This window comes from Lepidochelys kempii, chromosome 12 (genome assembly GCF_965140285.1).
Source record: "Lepidochelys kempii isolate rLepKem1 chromosome 12, rLepKem1.hap1, whole genome shotgun sequence".
NCBI lineage: Eukaryota > Metazoa > Chordata > Testudines > Cheloniidae > Lepidochelys > Lepidochelys kempii.
Window position 1 is genome coordinate 9,893,487 of NC_136391.1, and position 14,866 is coordinate 9,908,352.

The 14,866-nt window shown below is 43.5% G+C and overlaps 1 protein-coding gene across 1 annotated transcript in view; it reads left to right on the top strand.

The window, feature by feature from the left end:
- Positions 1-2,149: 2,149 nt before the first annotated feature.
- The window catches only part of MBTPS1 (membrane bound transcription factor peptidase, site 1), a 43,942-nt gene continuing 31,225 nt past the window's right edge, over positions 2,150-14,866 (top strand). Inside the window, exons 1-4 of the mRNA XM_073307518.2 lie at positions 2,150-2,236; positions 9,915-10,414; positions 11,222-11,479; positions 12,871-13,074. Coding sequence (XP_073163619.1) covers positions 10,228-10,414; positions 11,222-11,479; positions 12,871-13,074 — 649 coding nt within the window. The 5' untranslated portion in view covers positions 2,150-2,236; positions 9,915-10,227. The remainder of the gene's footprint in view (positions 2,237-9,914; positions 10,415-11,221; positions 11,480-12,870; positions 13,075-14,866) is intronic.

Sequence of the window (14,866 nt, forward strand, 5' to 3'; positions counted from 1 at the left end):
GTAAGAGCCAGGCAGGCAGTTATGTGGAGCTGCTGCAGACTGTCCACCTGCCCTGAGTGGGGGCACGAGCAGCCCCCTGCCCAGGGAAGGTGGAGAGACCCATGCTCCCCACAGCTGTCGGGGGCAGTTGGGAGCCACAGCCCAGCCATGGTAAGAGCTGGGCAGGCAGCTGTGGGAGCCATGGCAGACCCTCCACCTGCCCTGGGTGTGGGTCCGAAGCAGCCCGTCCCTGCCTCCCAGGCCCTTAACCCAGGGCAGGTGGAGGATCCACGCCCCAGTTCCTCTAAGCTGCTCACCCACTCTTACCCTCAGAGCCACGCACGGATACAAAATTTGTATCTGCATCTGCGCTGGTCTTCGCAGAAATGGTCCCATGGATATCCACATCCACAGATCTAAAGTGGATACCCGTGTATTCGCAGGGCTCTACTCGTTTCCAGAAGTGGTCCTTCCAGCTCAGTTTTAAAGTATTGTGGCAACGGAGAAGCTTGCAGGGCTGTTTATCATACGCATCTCTAGGAGCCTTCGCTCTCCGGGAGTCAGAGGAGAACAATGCTGGTCTTATTTTGAATGGCCCTACAGCCCCTGCCAGTTAAAGGTAAGATAGAAAATTTAATATGGCTGCCTCTCCTGGAAGATTTCAGAGTAACAGCCGTGTTAGTCTGTATTCGCAAAAAGAAAAGGAGTACTTGTGGCACCTTAGAGACTAACCAATTTATTAGAGCATAAGCTTTCGTGAGCTACAGCTCACTTCATCAGATGCATATCGTGGAAACTGCAGCAGACTTTATATATACACAGAGAATATGAACCAATACCTCCTCCCACCCCACTGTCCTGCTGGTAATAGCTTATCTAAAGTGATCATCAGGTGGGCCATTTCCAGCACAAATCCAGGTTTTCTCACCCTCCACCCCCCGCCCCCCACAAATTCACTCTCCTGCTGGTGATAGCCCATCCAAAGTGACAACTCTTTACACAATGTGCATGACAATCAAGTTGGGCCATTTCCTGCACAAATCCAGGTTTTCTCACATCCCTCCCACCCCCATACACACACAAACTCACTCTCCTGCTGGTAATAGCTCATCCAAACTGACCACTCTTCAAGTTTAAATCCAAGTTAAACCAGAACATCTGGGGGGGGGGGTAGGAAAAAACAAGAGGAAACAGGCTACCTTGCATAATGACTTAGCCACTCCCAGTCTCTATTTAAGCCTAAATTAATAGTATCCAATTTGCAAATGAATTCCAATTCAGCAGTTTCTCGCTGGAGTCTGGATTTGAAGTTTTTTTGTTTTAAGATAGCGACCTTCATGTCTGTGATTGCGTGACCAGAGAGATTGAAGCGTTCTCCGACTGGTTTATGAATGTTATAATTCTTGACATCTGATTTGTGTCCATTTATTCTTTTACGTAGAGACTGTCCAGTTTGACCAATGTACATGGCAGAGGGGCATTGCTGGCACATGATGGCATATATCACATTGGTGGCTGTGCAGGTGAACGAGCCTCTGATAGTGTGGCTGATGTTATTAGGCCCTGTGATGGTGTCCCCTGAATAGATATGTGGGCACAACTGGCAACAGTCTCTACGTAAAAGAATAAATGGACACAAATCAGATGTCAAGAATTATAACATTCATAAACCAGTCGGAGAACGCTTCAATCTCTCTGGTCACGCAATCACAGACATGAAGGTCGCTGTGAACCGTAACTTACAGGTCTACCTAACCCCAGTCACAGACGCCGCTCCAGCGCGCTGGGTGCCTTGACGTACCTGTAGCACCCCCGCAAATCCCTCCCTCCCCCCCAGCACCAGCCGATCTCCTCTCAGGCCCCCCACAGCCTGGCGTCACTGGATCCTCCCACCCTGGGCGGCGTGAGCGTGGCCAACAGACCAGCTCCCGGGAGGACACGGGTGCAGCGGCCCTTGGCTGCCACGCGCCCACGTGACCCGCAGCCGCCCTGAAAGACCCGCCGAAGCCCTCTCCCGGCTTCTTCCGGTATCCCGCACCAAGCCTCGCGAGACTCCGGACGCCCATGCGAACGCACAGCCCGGTTAAGGGCGCCGGAGTCTTGCGCATGCGCCTCTCCTCTTCCCTCGCCCCCGACGTTGAGCGTCGGGTCATGTTCCCCACTCTGTTGGCCGCCGTCTTCTCGCGAGACGTTGTTAGTAAACACCGCTCAAAATGGCGCGTGGAGGCCCTGGACACGGCGCTTCGGGGGAGAGACGGTTAGAGGCGGCGAGGGGTGGTGACGTAGGGAGGGTGTTGCGGTGGAGGCGGCGCGTCACGCGGGGCGTGGGGTGATGGAGCTCAACGTGGGTCGGCCCTGTGGGGTGCTATCGAGGGCTTGGAGAGAGCTATGGGGGTGCTGTGTGTGTGTGAGGAGGGGGTGACCCCAGTTCCAGCGGGGCCATGAGGGAAGCATAGGGGGCATGTATGGGAACAAGGGGTCTCGCGTTAATGAGGTGAGGGGCCTGCAGCGCAGCCCTGGCGGGGTGAAGAAGCTGCAGAGCTGCTGGGGGGGGGGCATGTAGGGTTGTTTTTGGGAGGGGGTTCTGAGGGGAGGGGCACACAGCTCTCAACGAGTCTGGAGTTGGTTTGGTTCCATTTCCCCAGCTCCTTATTCAAGGGCCCAAACTATTTAAAAAATATATCAGGGTAAGGTTAATTTTATAGAAATGTCATCAAATTAACATAGGGATAATCAGAATTAGTAATTAGCTAGTTAACAACAACTTGAATGCACATGACAAAATGTTTCGTGGGACACCCCAAGTGACATGGCCCTGTGGCCAACAACGTCAGACTGTCATGAAGGAGGTGGGGCATGCCACCCCCCATCCCAAAGCTTTGTTCGTGTGCAGTATGTTGCCAAGTCGCTCCTTCACCCCACTTTTACAGTTAAGAGGTGCTTGAATACGGAGCTGGGTTTTGATTGTGTGGGACAAATCAAATATTGGGCCAAGTGACCATCAGATGGTTCTCAAGGAGCTGGGATAAGTTGTATCCATAACAAAAGCTTCCTTTCTGAGGTAAACTCTCCCAAATATTGTACCTCTTTTGCTAAAGTATTTAACTAGTGTCACAAATCCATCTGTAATGTTCTCACAGAAATTATACAGACAACTAGATATTAGGAAGTCTGTGATTACACATAAAGGTTCCTAAACAAAGTGAGAACAGGAAAAATGGCTACATTTATCAAAATTTAAATGTGTAAGACATTTGTTATGATGAAGGCTACGTTTTAGTCATGGGTATTTTTAGTAAAAGTCATGGACAGGTCATGGGCAGTAAACAAAAATTCATGGCCCGTTACCTGTAAGTACAACTTGGGCTGGGGGACCACGGTTGCTTGGGGGGGATGATCTGTGGATGTTGTGGGTGCTTGGGGGGTGGCCTCAGACCCCCGCTGGGGGTGGGGAAGGGTTGGTGGGGCAGGCAGGCTCTCTGCACAGCTCCCCGGAAACATCCAGCATATCCCTGCAGCTACTAGGGGGAGGGAAGGCTGAGGGGCCTCAGTGTACTGCCCCGGCCACAAGCGCTGTCTCCACAGCTCCCATTAGCTGGGAACCACAGCCAATTGGAGCTCCGGCGGTGGTGCTCTCTGCCTAGGAGCTGCAGAAACATGCTGGCCACTTCTGGGGAGCCCCCCATCCCTGCACCAAGGTAAGCGCCGCCATGTACCCCAACTCCCTGTTCCAGCCCTGAGCCCCCTCCCACACCCAAACTATTGCTGCTGGCCCAGGAGCTGCCTGGCTCAGGCATCCCCTGAGCCAGCCGCACCGGCCGCTGCAGAAGTCATGGAATCTATGATCTCCGTGTCAGACATGCAGTCTTAGTTATGACTAAGGAAGTGGAGATATTCCAGCCACAAATGAAGAGTTCTCCCATTTCTAAAGTGTACCAAGCCACACTGCAACTGTACAAGTCTCAAAGCAACACTAAAGTCACTCACTAGTTCAACTAATTTTAGTGCATTACAATAGGGTAATATCCTTTTAAGAGAAATGAGATTCCTCTAGAGGTGCTCACTGCATTCTGCAAGCCATCAGAAACCAATCAGAACTGCAGCATGAATTCAGCTAATTTTTCTACGTTTGTACATAGTTAATAAGTGAGGTTATTTGGGGGTCAAATGTGCCTATGCTTTTCTTCATATTATTTTTGTTGTATATATCGCAGGACATCCCAGTACACACAAACAAATTGCTTCGTGTGGCCCCCTCTGCCTAACTCTAGAGGGGAATGAAAAGCAGAAAGCAATACTACCTCTCTTGTTTGTTTCATTACCTCTTTTAGCACAAGTAAAAGAGTAAATCGACAGATGTGTCTTGCTAATTTGCAGGTTCCACCTCTGTAATTTCAAAGCAAACTGCATAGTTCTCAGTGGTTCCCTCCCCTGCATCAGGCTCCCCCATGCTCGACTGTCAGGACTGGCTAGACTGCAGTGGAGTCAAAACATGTCCTGGCTCGCTGCCCAGCTGGATTCCCTGGTCACCTGTCCTCTCCACTCTCTTCCTCGTCCAGCTCCTCCTCACTGTTCACGGCGGGGATCTGTGACTCAGGCTTCTCCAAAATATCCATGGGGCTTTTGGAGGTGGTGGTGGGATCTCTGTAGAGATGCATGCAGCTCTTTGTAAAAGCAGCATATTTGTGGCTCCATACCAGATCGATTGTTGGCCTCCCTTGTCTGCCACAGCTTGGTTTTCACATAGCACTGCTGGTGGTCCCTCTTGTAACCCTTCTCCTTTGTGCCCCAAGCAATCTAATAATAGATGTCAGTGTTTTTATGGCTGGATCAGAACCTCCTGTGTTCCCAGAGCAGTGGGGGGCAGGGGAGATTATGGGATAGCTCCCGGAGGCCAATAACAATCAGTGTAAGTAACACAGTGTCTACCTTACTACATTGACCTTGACTCTATGCCGCTTGGAGAGGTGGTGTTATAAAGTCAGCGTAGTGAGGCAGTTACATCAGCAGGAGCGAAATTTAAGTGTACATAACATCCACAGTTAGGTCAACGTAAGCTGCGTTGCATCGACCTAACCGTGTAGTGTGGACCAGGCCAAAGTAATATTATCAATGAATTAGAGTACATAAAATAAGCTTACTTAACATGTACAGTTTAGTTAGTTTAAATGTGCTACAGATAGCAAAATGGTGTAGTATAGGACAAAGTTTTAAACTTTGGTATTGGAAGTTATGCTACAAACGCACATTTATGCATGACAGTAAAAATGACTTGATTTTCAAAAGCTTCGACTGACTTAAATAAGATTTGTGTATTTGACAAGTTGCAGACTTTTAAATTTTGACCAAAATTTTTACTTAATTTTGTTAAAAGACATATTTTTCAGTTTGTAAAGTGTGTATTTATTTTTATAACATTTTCAGACTCATTATGGAAGAGCAACAATAGTCAGGTTATTAAATGCACATTTGTTTTAGGACAACACTGCATTTTACATAGCGCCTTTTAACTACAGCAAACCAGAAAATGGATTTTCCTTCACACAAAAAGAAGTTGAAGGTTTCATAATTTGTTTTCCTTCTGCATCTGGACAAAACTGAGATCTTTCCAAATATTTTGCAGAAAAATACAGAGAAAAAGAGAAACACAGGTACAGCCAATAATCTGGAGGTTAGGGCGCTGAGGATGTGGGAGACCTAGGTTCAAGTCTCTGCTCTGTTTGGTTTTGAATAGGGACATGGACTTGGGTGAGCACAGAGTGAGTCTCTCTCTCTCTCTCTCTCTGTTTGGCCAATGGAATACAAATATTTATACAAAGTGGAACAGCTTCACAGGGGAGAGTCTGACTCTGAATTAGGGACTTGAACCTGGGTCTCCCACACCCCAGGCAAGTGCCCAAACCACCCAACTACATACAAATGAAAGTTTGTCTTTGAAAAATTACCTGTAAATTACTATCATTGATGCTTGGTAGAGGGACATTATATAATGTGAGAATATATATCTATCGAACACTAGGTAGTGTTATTTCATTTTCTTTTTGGGGAAAATTTGAACCACAACGTGTAGAGTACTGTGTTGTACTAAAGAAATAGGAGAGGTGGGAAGTCACTGTATCTCCTTCCCTTCCATAGCAATCCCACACACTCCTTCCTGTAAATTTCTGAAATTGTGTAAGCTATCATAATTTCCCTGCATTCCCGTTGTTATTAAATGCCTCACTCATTGTAAGTAGCCTTTGCAGCACTTCATCTCTATTTTGAAATAGTTCAACCTCAGGTTTTACTGCCTGATATTTTTTAATTATCATATTAATGATGTACAGTAGATTATCCCTTGGGCATGTGTTGGTAAATATCACCTTGCCTTTCTTCAGTTTGGCCACACCATTCTGTTGAGGACAGGACAACCAATGTTTTGGTTTATACAGCTGCCCTTGAGGAGCCTTAAAATATTTGTCTCAGTTCTTGGGTGTTGAATGTGGACATTTATTTCAGGTCTCAACTTGAGTGTGAGGCTTTGGAATATCTAAATCAGCAACATCATCAGCTACTTTCTTCTTGGGGACTTCTCCTTTCTGTTACAGTTATGCAAGATGCCTATAGCAGTTGCACATAGTTTACCTTTAATAGTGTCTTTCATAATTTCCACAAACTCTGAAGCTCTTCAAGGAGTTTGTCATTCAGACCTTGTTTTTTCACTATTCTGAACCAGTTTTCAACAGTGGTATTACTGTCCCTTGTTAGTGTCCATTTTATTGCATATAGCACATTGCCAATCCATAATGGTCATATTGAGACATACTTGAACAGTATTTTCTGAAATTCAGTACCCTAATATACGGCTGGAGGAGAATTTACATTCTCCTGATCATCTTTTTCGAGACTAGGTGATGGAATCAATTTAACAAAAGTTGAATTGTGCAAGTTGCTCCCTCATTACACTCAATCACTATTTCAGGATCAAATCCAAGAATGTTTTAAGTGAAGAATATCTGTTTTTTCTGTACACATTGTGCTACCTTTTTTAGTGCACCGTCTAGTAAAATATGCTGTACTGAAAATTATGCTGAGTCTGCTAATCATTTCACTACATTCATGCATTGTTTTCCCATTTTACAGAATGCAGAAGCATACAAGAAATCAGTGGAAATCTTTCACTTTAGCTAAATGTCCACATATTATTATTTTAATCATATGCAGTACGCAAATGTGTAATATTGTAAAATCAGCTTGCCCTCTCCCAGTACATACATAAAACAAGCATTGAGATAACTTATAGGAGTTATCTTGCTGATAACCTCTGTAATAGCATGAATTAAAGCCCAACCAAAGTCATAGTCGGCTTTTTGTTCTCTCAACTGATGACCAGTTACTCTTAGTACGTGGAGAAAGTAAGGCCAGCTAGCGTGAAATGTTTGCTTTGTTCAGCTGTTAGCATCTCCGCTAACCATAGTTAAGGTTATGTTTTAGTCACAGGTATTTTTAGTAAAAGTCATGGACGGGTCACGGGTAGTAAACAAAAATGCACAGGCTGTGACCCATCCATGACTTGTACTATACCCCTGAGTAAATATTGGGAGTGCTGCGGTTGCTGGTGGGGGGTCCGGGAAGCGCCGCAGGTGCGAGCAAACTGGAATCCCCGCTGGTGCTGGGGCAGAGGGTTGGTGGAGCTGGCAGGCTCCCTCCTTAGCTTCTCGGATAGCAGTGACATGTACCTCCCAAAGCTCCTAGCTCCGTATGCTGCCAGCTCTGTAACTCCCATTGGCCAACAACAGTGGCCAATGGGAGCAGCGGGGGCAGTGCCTGTGGGTGGAGGCAGCACTAGGAGCTGAGGGAGGGACATGTTATTGCTTTCCAGGAGCTCCCTCAAGGTAAGCGCTGCCCCTCCCATGCCCCAATCCCCAGCCCTGACCCCCGAGTCCCCCACCCAAATTCCTCCTATTGCTGGGGGGGGCGGGTAGTGACCTAAGACTGCCCCAGCAGTGGCTGGTGCGACTGGCCCAGGGGCTGCCTGAGCTCATTGGGCAGCCCCTGAAGCAGCTGCACTAGCCGCTGCAGAAGTCACGGAATCAAACTTGCAGCCTTAACCTGTAACATCGAGGCGTAAGTTACATACACTCACTCTCTGAAGATCCAATACTAATTACAGCTGAGCTTTCATGTACATATGCTTTTTGAAAGGTGAAATAGCAATGTACTGCAAATACAAATGGGCTATATTACATGATATTATTTCAGAGGTATCTTGTTTTGCCTGGGTGTTACTGCAGTCTGGTAGATGTTGCAGTCAGTTCTTCCTTCAAGGCTACCTTCACTTGGGGTGACCAAGACTTATCTTGTCACATATGGTCAGTCAAAACCCAATTCCGTATTTGATTATTTAATTGATAAATAATTATTAATTTAAAATGTTATCAAATTAATTAGATTAAATTTCCAAAGAATTAATCAGACATTGATATATTTTTAAATTATTTTGTTATTTGAATGTGGTAATGGGAACCCATGAATAAGGAGATGGTATGGTGAATAAGGAACTGGAAATAATGAACTATCTTCAGCCTCTTGGTTCTCATGAGTGCTGAATGGCTCATTTGCAGTAAGGATGGGGTGGGTCTCTGTCCTCTTGCTTTGTGTGTCATCTGGTGCTCCCTGCATTGAGTGCCGCAGGTATTTCTAGACTGCATTTTTGATGAACTGCTATACTATTAAACTACTTTTTTATTGGAAACCTCAGTAGATTCCTGTTGCCATGTTCTGCTCGATCTGTTAAGATATGATGCAGCTGTGCTATTTGTACCAGATGAAGACTGTTATCCTGAGCTGTGGTACTCGCCTGGAGCAGGACAAATTGCATTGCCAGCATGGAGTTGTCGTAGCTTGTCACTTACTGTGCTGTATTTTAAGTCGACTCAGATCAAAAATTTTGGATGTTTGGTGTCCTGAAATGACTTGCTTCTCACTACCTCTGGTTGGGACGGCAGAGCTGTCCATCCAAGATTTTCTATTACTTCATCCCTAAATCCAAGTGAAGTATTTAAAATGTCAGTGTAGCATTTAGGATTTTAGCTGCTTTTAAAGTGAGTTTTCTGAATAACAAATTCATACTAATGTATTGTATATTATAGTGCCTAGCTGGCCTAGATTCAGAAGAAAAGCATTTTCACAGAGTCCCTGTTACACTGAAATCCCCCCAGTGATACTCTCTACTAAATTATTGTTATTTGGAATTATAACACACCTTCACTCAGGAAAAAAAAGCAAATACCTCGAAGTAATAATTCCTTTAGGGGACTCTTGACAGACAAATGCCATAAAAATTCCACTCAAAAGTATAAGCCAAGGTCTGCTCTTGCATAAGAACGGACAACATGAAGCTGGATTTATCATCACTACATTCCTTTAGCCTCAATTTCCATCAAACATAATGTCTGATGTGAAATTTGATTGTGCCTTCAACTCAGTATGTGCAAAATCCTGTTGATAAAACAAAAATATCTTATTTTATATCTTTATACTATCCTTTCCATAACACTTCTCAATTTAATACATGTTATACTATCATTACTAGGTGCTACAGTAATACACATAATACTATAAATATTATTATTATCTAATAATAATATTAGATGATAGTGCCCATAAGTCTCAGTCAGGATTGGGTCCCATTGTGTTTAGTGTTGTACAAAAATGAATGATGAGACAATTGTTAATAAGTACATACAAAACATATCCTATAATGACTTTGTCAGCAGCTTTGAAAACTACAAAAATAAAAGAAATTAAAATTAAAAATCAAAGAGAAGCATAATCTAGAATTAAATGGTTTCTCTCCGATAATAATTGCTGAATGTCAGTTATTGTTGTAATATACGTTTTTGTATGTTTGACAAATCTAATGATTTTTGTTGGTGGGTTTGTTTATTTTACAGGTTGGATTGCAAAAAACTTGCTTAATTCTACCTTGGGCTTACCTTTCACATCATAAAATGGAGTACAGGACTGAGCTATCACATTCTGAGTGAGAGAATCCTTTAATCCAAAATGGAGAAAAAACGTAGAAAGAAATAAGCCTGTTTACTAGGCTTAACCTCAAAAAACCATGAAATCTAGATTTTTGCTTAACTTGGACAAAACTTTGAGACTATCCAGTTGAACAACACAGCAAAGGCAACATTTATTGATACAAAATTGAACTAATTTATAAAGAGAAAACGTGTCATTTGAATATAGGGAATTTTTTGAATGAAACCATATTCTCTTATGACCATGAAGTTTGCAAACATCTGGTTGATCCTGATTGTAATTTTACTCTGCGGCAAAAAACACCTGGGTACAAGACTAGGAAATTCCTCTCATGAGGCCCACCTATGTCCTGGATGCTCTCGTCTTACTTTGAAAGTGGAATTCTCGTCGACAGTAGTAGAACATGGTAATAAAGAATCCAGTTTTTTAAAATGTGTTTAAATCTTAGATACATGCTGCTGATGATTTATGTATTATTTGTGTTAACATAGTGTTCAAAGACCCCAATCAGATATGGGGTCCTGTTGTGCAAAGTCGTTTACAGTCATATAGGAAGACCCCGTCCCCTTCCCCTTCAGTTACAGTCTAACTGAAAACAAGATACATAAAGAAAGCATGACAAATAATAGGAGGGGGTGGGAGCAGAAGACAAGATAATGGTAAAAATATCATGGGATTATATAGGCTAAAAATGTGCACAATATGATGGTTCCAATTTGTTAAAAAGGTTTTTTCTGGAGAGGACGGGTTTGTCTCTGACATCATCATTAGTTGGCTTATTTTTAATACACATCAAAATGCAGATATAAAGTCAATTTAAATATTTTTTTCTGGATGTTTTACAAATTCTACAGCAAAAAAGCCATATAAAACAATGTGTTCACTATTTTATTTTTTTGTGACAGTTTGTGAACTAACCTATGTATGAGGATTTCCAAACAGTCTGGGCGTATTTAGACAAATATGGTATCTTCCATTAAAATTAACGTGTTTTAAAACCCCTAGAGTATTTTGAAAATCATAACCTATATAAATCGTAAATCCACGTTACCATAATATTCTTAATAATGGAATCATAATATTTTCATTTGGGAGATTGAGACATTTGTTTTGATAATAAGGAGGAAGATTCAGATCTCGGTGGTGGTATAGATGTGCCTATTGTAATGTCTGGTTGAAATGTAATTTCTAATGTATGGTATTCTGCTTGCAGAATATATTGTGGCTTTCAATGGATACTTTACAGCTAAAGCTAGAAGTAAATTTATTTCAAGCGCACTGAAGAATAGTGATATAGAGAACTGGAGGATTGTACCTCGCAACAACCCAGCCAGTGACTACCCTAGTGATTTTGAGGTGATCCAGATCAAAGAGAAACAGAAGGATGGAGTATTGACACTAGAAGACCACCCAAACATCAAACGAGTAACCCCCCAGCGGAAAGTATTTCGCTCTCTCAAGTATTCAGAGCGTAAGTAAAGTCATCCTTCAAAAGAGCTGTTCCTAATCTCTGGTGGCACTAAATTCATTTTTAAAAAAAATCTGTAAGCTTTATTCCAGTCCCACAAAATTAGTGTTATTACTCGTGGCGGAATTCTGCGGACTGCAGAATTCCCTTTTGCCCTGCAGAATTTATGGCTGCCACTCGGGGCTGCTGGACTTGCAGATCCCAGCTCGCAGTGACCAGAGCATCCAGCCTGGCAGGGCTGGAGGCTGCACACTCTTTGATCCTCATTCTCCTGGGGACAGGAGAGGGCCTGGGAGACCTGGCCAGCTCTGGCAGAGGATGAGGAAGGGCAGGGCTGCACCACACCATGTCCCCGGCGGGACAATAAAGAAGCTGGGTGGAGTAAAGGCTCTGGAGGTGCTGGTGTCTGTGCTGGGGGCTGCCCTGCAGCTAGGCTCTGTGGGGAGGTGTGTATGGGTGTCTGGGCCAGGGGGGTGCTCCGTGGCTCTGCTCTGGGGAGGAAGAGGGTGTGGGTGTCTGGGCTGGGGGAGTGCCTGCAGCTGGGCTCTGTGGGGATGGGAGTACAGGTATCTGGGCTCTGAGGGCCCCACAGCTCCCTCCAGCAACCCCCAACTGGAACTGGGTTGTAGTAGGGGTTTCTTTAACTCTCTACTCCTGGGGAAATCTTTTTTGCTGTTGTCTGTATTGTTGACAGGTATTTTGAAATAAATTACCAAAATGATTGAAACTGAAGAGATTATATTGTGTTATTTTGACAAATAAAATATGCAGAATTTTGCAGAATTTCAAAATATTGTGTGCAGAATTTTTAATTTTTTGGCATAGCATTTTTAATTTTTTTGGTGCAGAATTCCCCCAGGAGTATGTTATACAAATGAGAATGCAGTGACTTCTGGACATTATGATTTATTTCTGACAAAGGCTCGTCCCGTTAATTGTGAAACTATCCCTGTTTTAGAATACCTATTCTGAGGTGTGATCAAGGATTCAAGTTGGTTTAAAAGCTGTATTTTCTGTAGTGACATAACACAGTATATTATAGATTCAATCTACTAGGGATTTAATGGGCAAAATTCCCACGGACTTCAGTGGGGTCAGGATTTCACCTACTGACTTCAGTTAATCTATTCACATGCTTAAGTTAAACGTGTGTAATATATTCAGTATAAGAGCTGTAGTAATTAGCTTTTAGAATGGAGCTTTTGTATTTAGAGGGTATATTAAGGATTTAAATAAAATTTAGGTTAGACAAATGTCTGAAAAGTGAAAATTTTTCTATCTAAAATTTTTGTTCACAGTAGGGCTAAAGTGTACCAATAACATGTTCATATATTTCATAGTATAGAAAATTAAATGTTTTGCACTTTTCTTTTCTCCATCCAATTCCTATCTAGCTGATCCTACATTGCCATGCAATGAAACCAGATGGACTCAAAAATGGCAGTCATCTCGTCCTCTGAGAAGAGCAAGCCTATCATTAGGCTCTGGATTTTGGCATGCAACAGGCAGGCATTCAAGCAGGCGTTTACTGAGAGCTATACCACGGCAAGTTGCTCAAACCCTGCAGGCAGATGTGCTCTGGCAAATGGGTTATACAGGTATGCTTTTTTCTGTTGGTTTGGGTGGTGGTGAAGCACTGGAATGCGTTACCTAGGGAGGTGGTGGAATCTCCTTCCTTTGAGGTTTTTAAGGTCAGGCTTGATAAAGCCCTGGCTGGGATGATTTAGTTGGGGAATGGTCCTGCTTTGAGCAGGGGATTGGACTAGATGACCCTGATATTCTATGAACTGCCTGGCTAGAAAACAAAAAAAAAATGGAGCGTCTCTGAGACAAGTGAGAAAAAAAATACTCATGTAGTAATAAGGAGACACAACCAGCTCCCTTTTTATATTTATTAATCCATTACAGATGGATCTGAATTCTCTAGAGAATGAGGCCAGGTCTACATTAGGAACGCTTGCACTTTTGCTGGCATAGCTTATTCCAGGCCCCCCACCCCCACCCCCCCGGAGCAAAATAAACTATACCAGCAAAAGTGCAGTTTTACTGGTGTAACTGTCTTTGCCAGCACAGCCATGATGGTCACTGTTCACACCTCTCCCCACCCGTAACCAGTATATGGTTGGTTATGCAGTATGCTAGCAAAAGTTTGTAGTGCAGACCTGGCCTGAGAAGTACTTAGTTTTGTGATACATTTATTGAACATTGTTGACTTGATGGAAAGTGCTACATACTGTTTGAATTTATGCAGACCTGACTCGGTGTAGCTTTTCTTTAGCTGAAAAATAAAATCAGTTATTTTTAAACGGTTAATTTAGCAAGAGAACACACAGCCCAAATTTTTCCCACAGCTCCAAATTCTTCCTTCCACTCATGTCATCTCCTTTTTTCTGTCCCCCTACACCCCACTTCTCAACATGCTTGCTCCTTCCTTCCTAGCTTCCCTGCTACGTTAAACTTTAAAATGTTGATATATATCAACTTTTAAAAGCTTAATGTGGTAGGGGGAGATGGTGATGAGCAAGTTGTTACATGTAAGGTAGAGAGCATGTCTCTGTGTTAGGGGTAGTTGGGGCTGGGGGATGTGGGAAAGGAATTCAGCTGTGGAAGATGTAGGGGACATTGAGTTTCTGTAGTGAACTAAGGAGGATAACAAATATCAATGTTGATAGCTATGTCAGTAATTGTCAACACTGAAATACCAATACAATCACTAAAAAAATCAAGGAAATCACAAGTTAAGGCATGCAAATGAAGGTTACCTTAAACACCCAAACTTTACACTACTCAAATGTTCTCACAGTACATCCACACAACAGGCTGACTTGCAGTTCCAGCGTCTAGCCAACTTTAATTCAAACACAAAATTTTCTCCACAATCCATTCAAAATGCACAACCCTTATTCCAGTCTCACAGTTTTTCATGTGGGAATAACATTAGAGACTTTACTATACATCTGCAAAATATATTGTACTTTAGCTGTTGCTGTAGAGATCCACGGCTGGACTTTGGATGTAATATAGAGCAGGGGTTCTCAACTTTTTTCTTTCTGAGCCCCCCAATAAAAACTCCACAACCTACCAGTGTCACAAAAACTGTTTTTCTGCAGATAAAAGCTAGGGCCAGCATTAGGGGTTAGCAAGTGGGGCAATTGCCAGGGGCCCCCGGGAAGCTACATTGATCAGGCTTCAGCTTCAGCCGCAGGTGGTAGGGTTCTGGGCTTTGGCCCCATGCAATGGGGCTTTGGCTTTCTGCCCTGGGTCCCAATGATTCTAATGCTGGCCCTGCTTCACAGACCCCATGAAACCTGCTCGTGGCCCCCAAGAGCACCCCGGACCCCTGGTTGAGAACCACTGATACAGAGGAGTATTTTGTGTGGGCATTGTGGT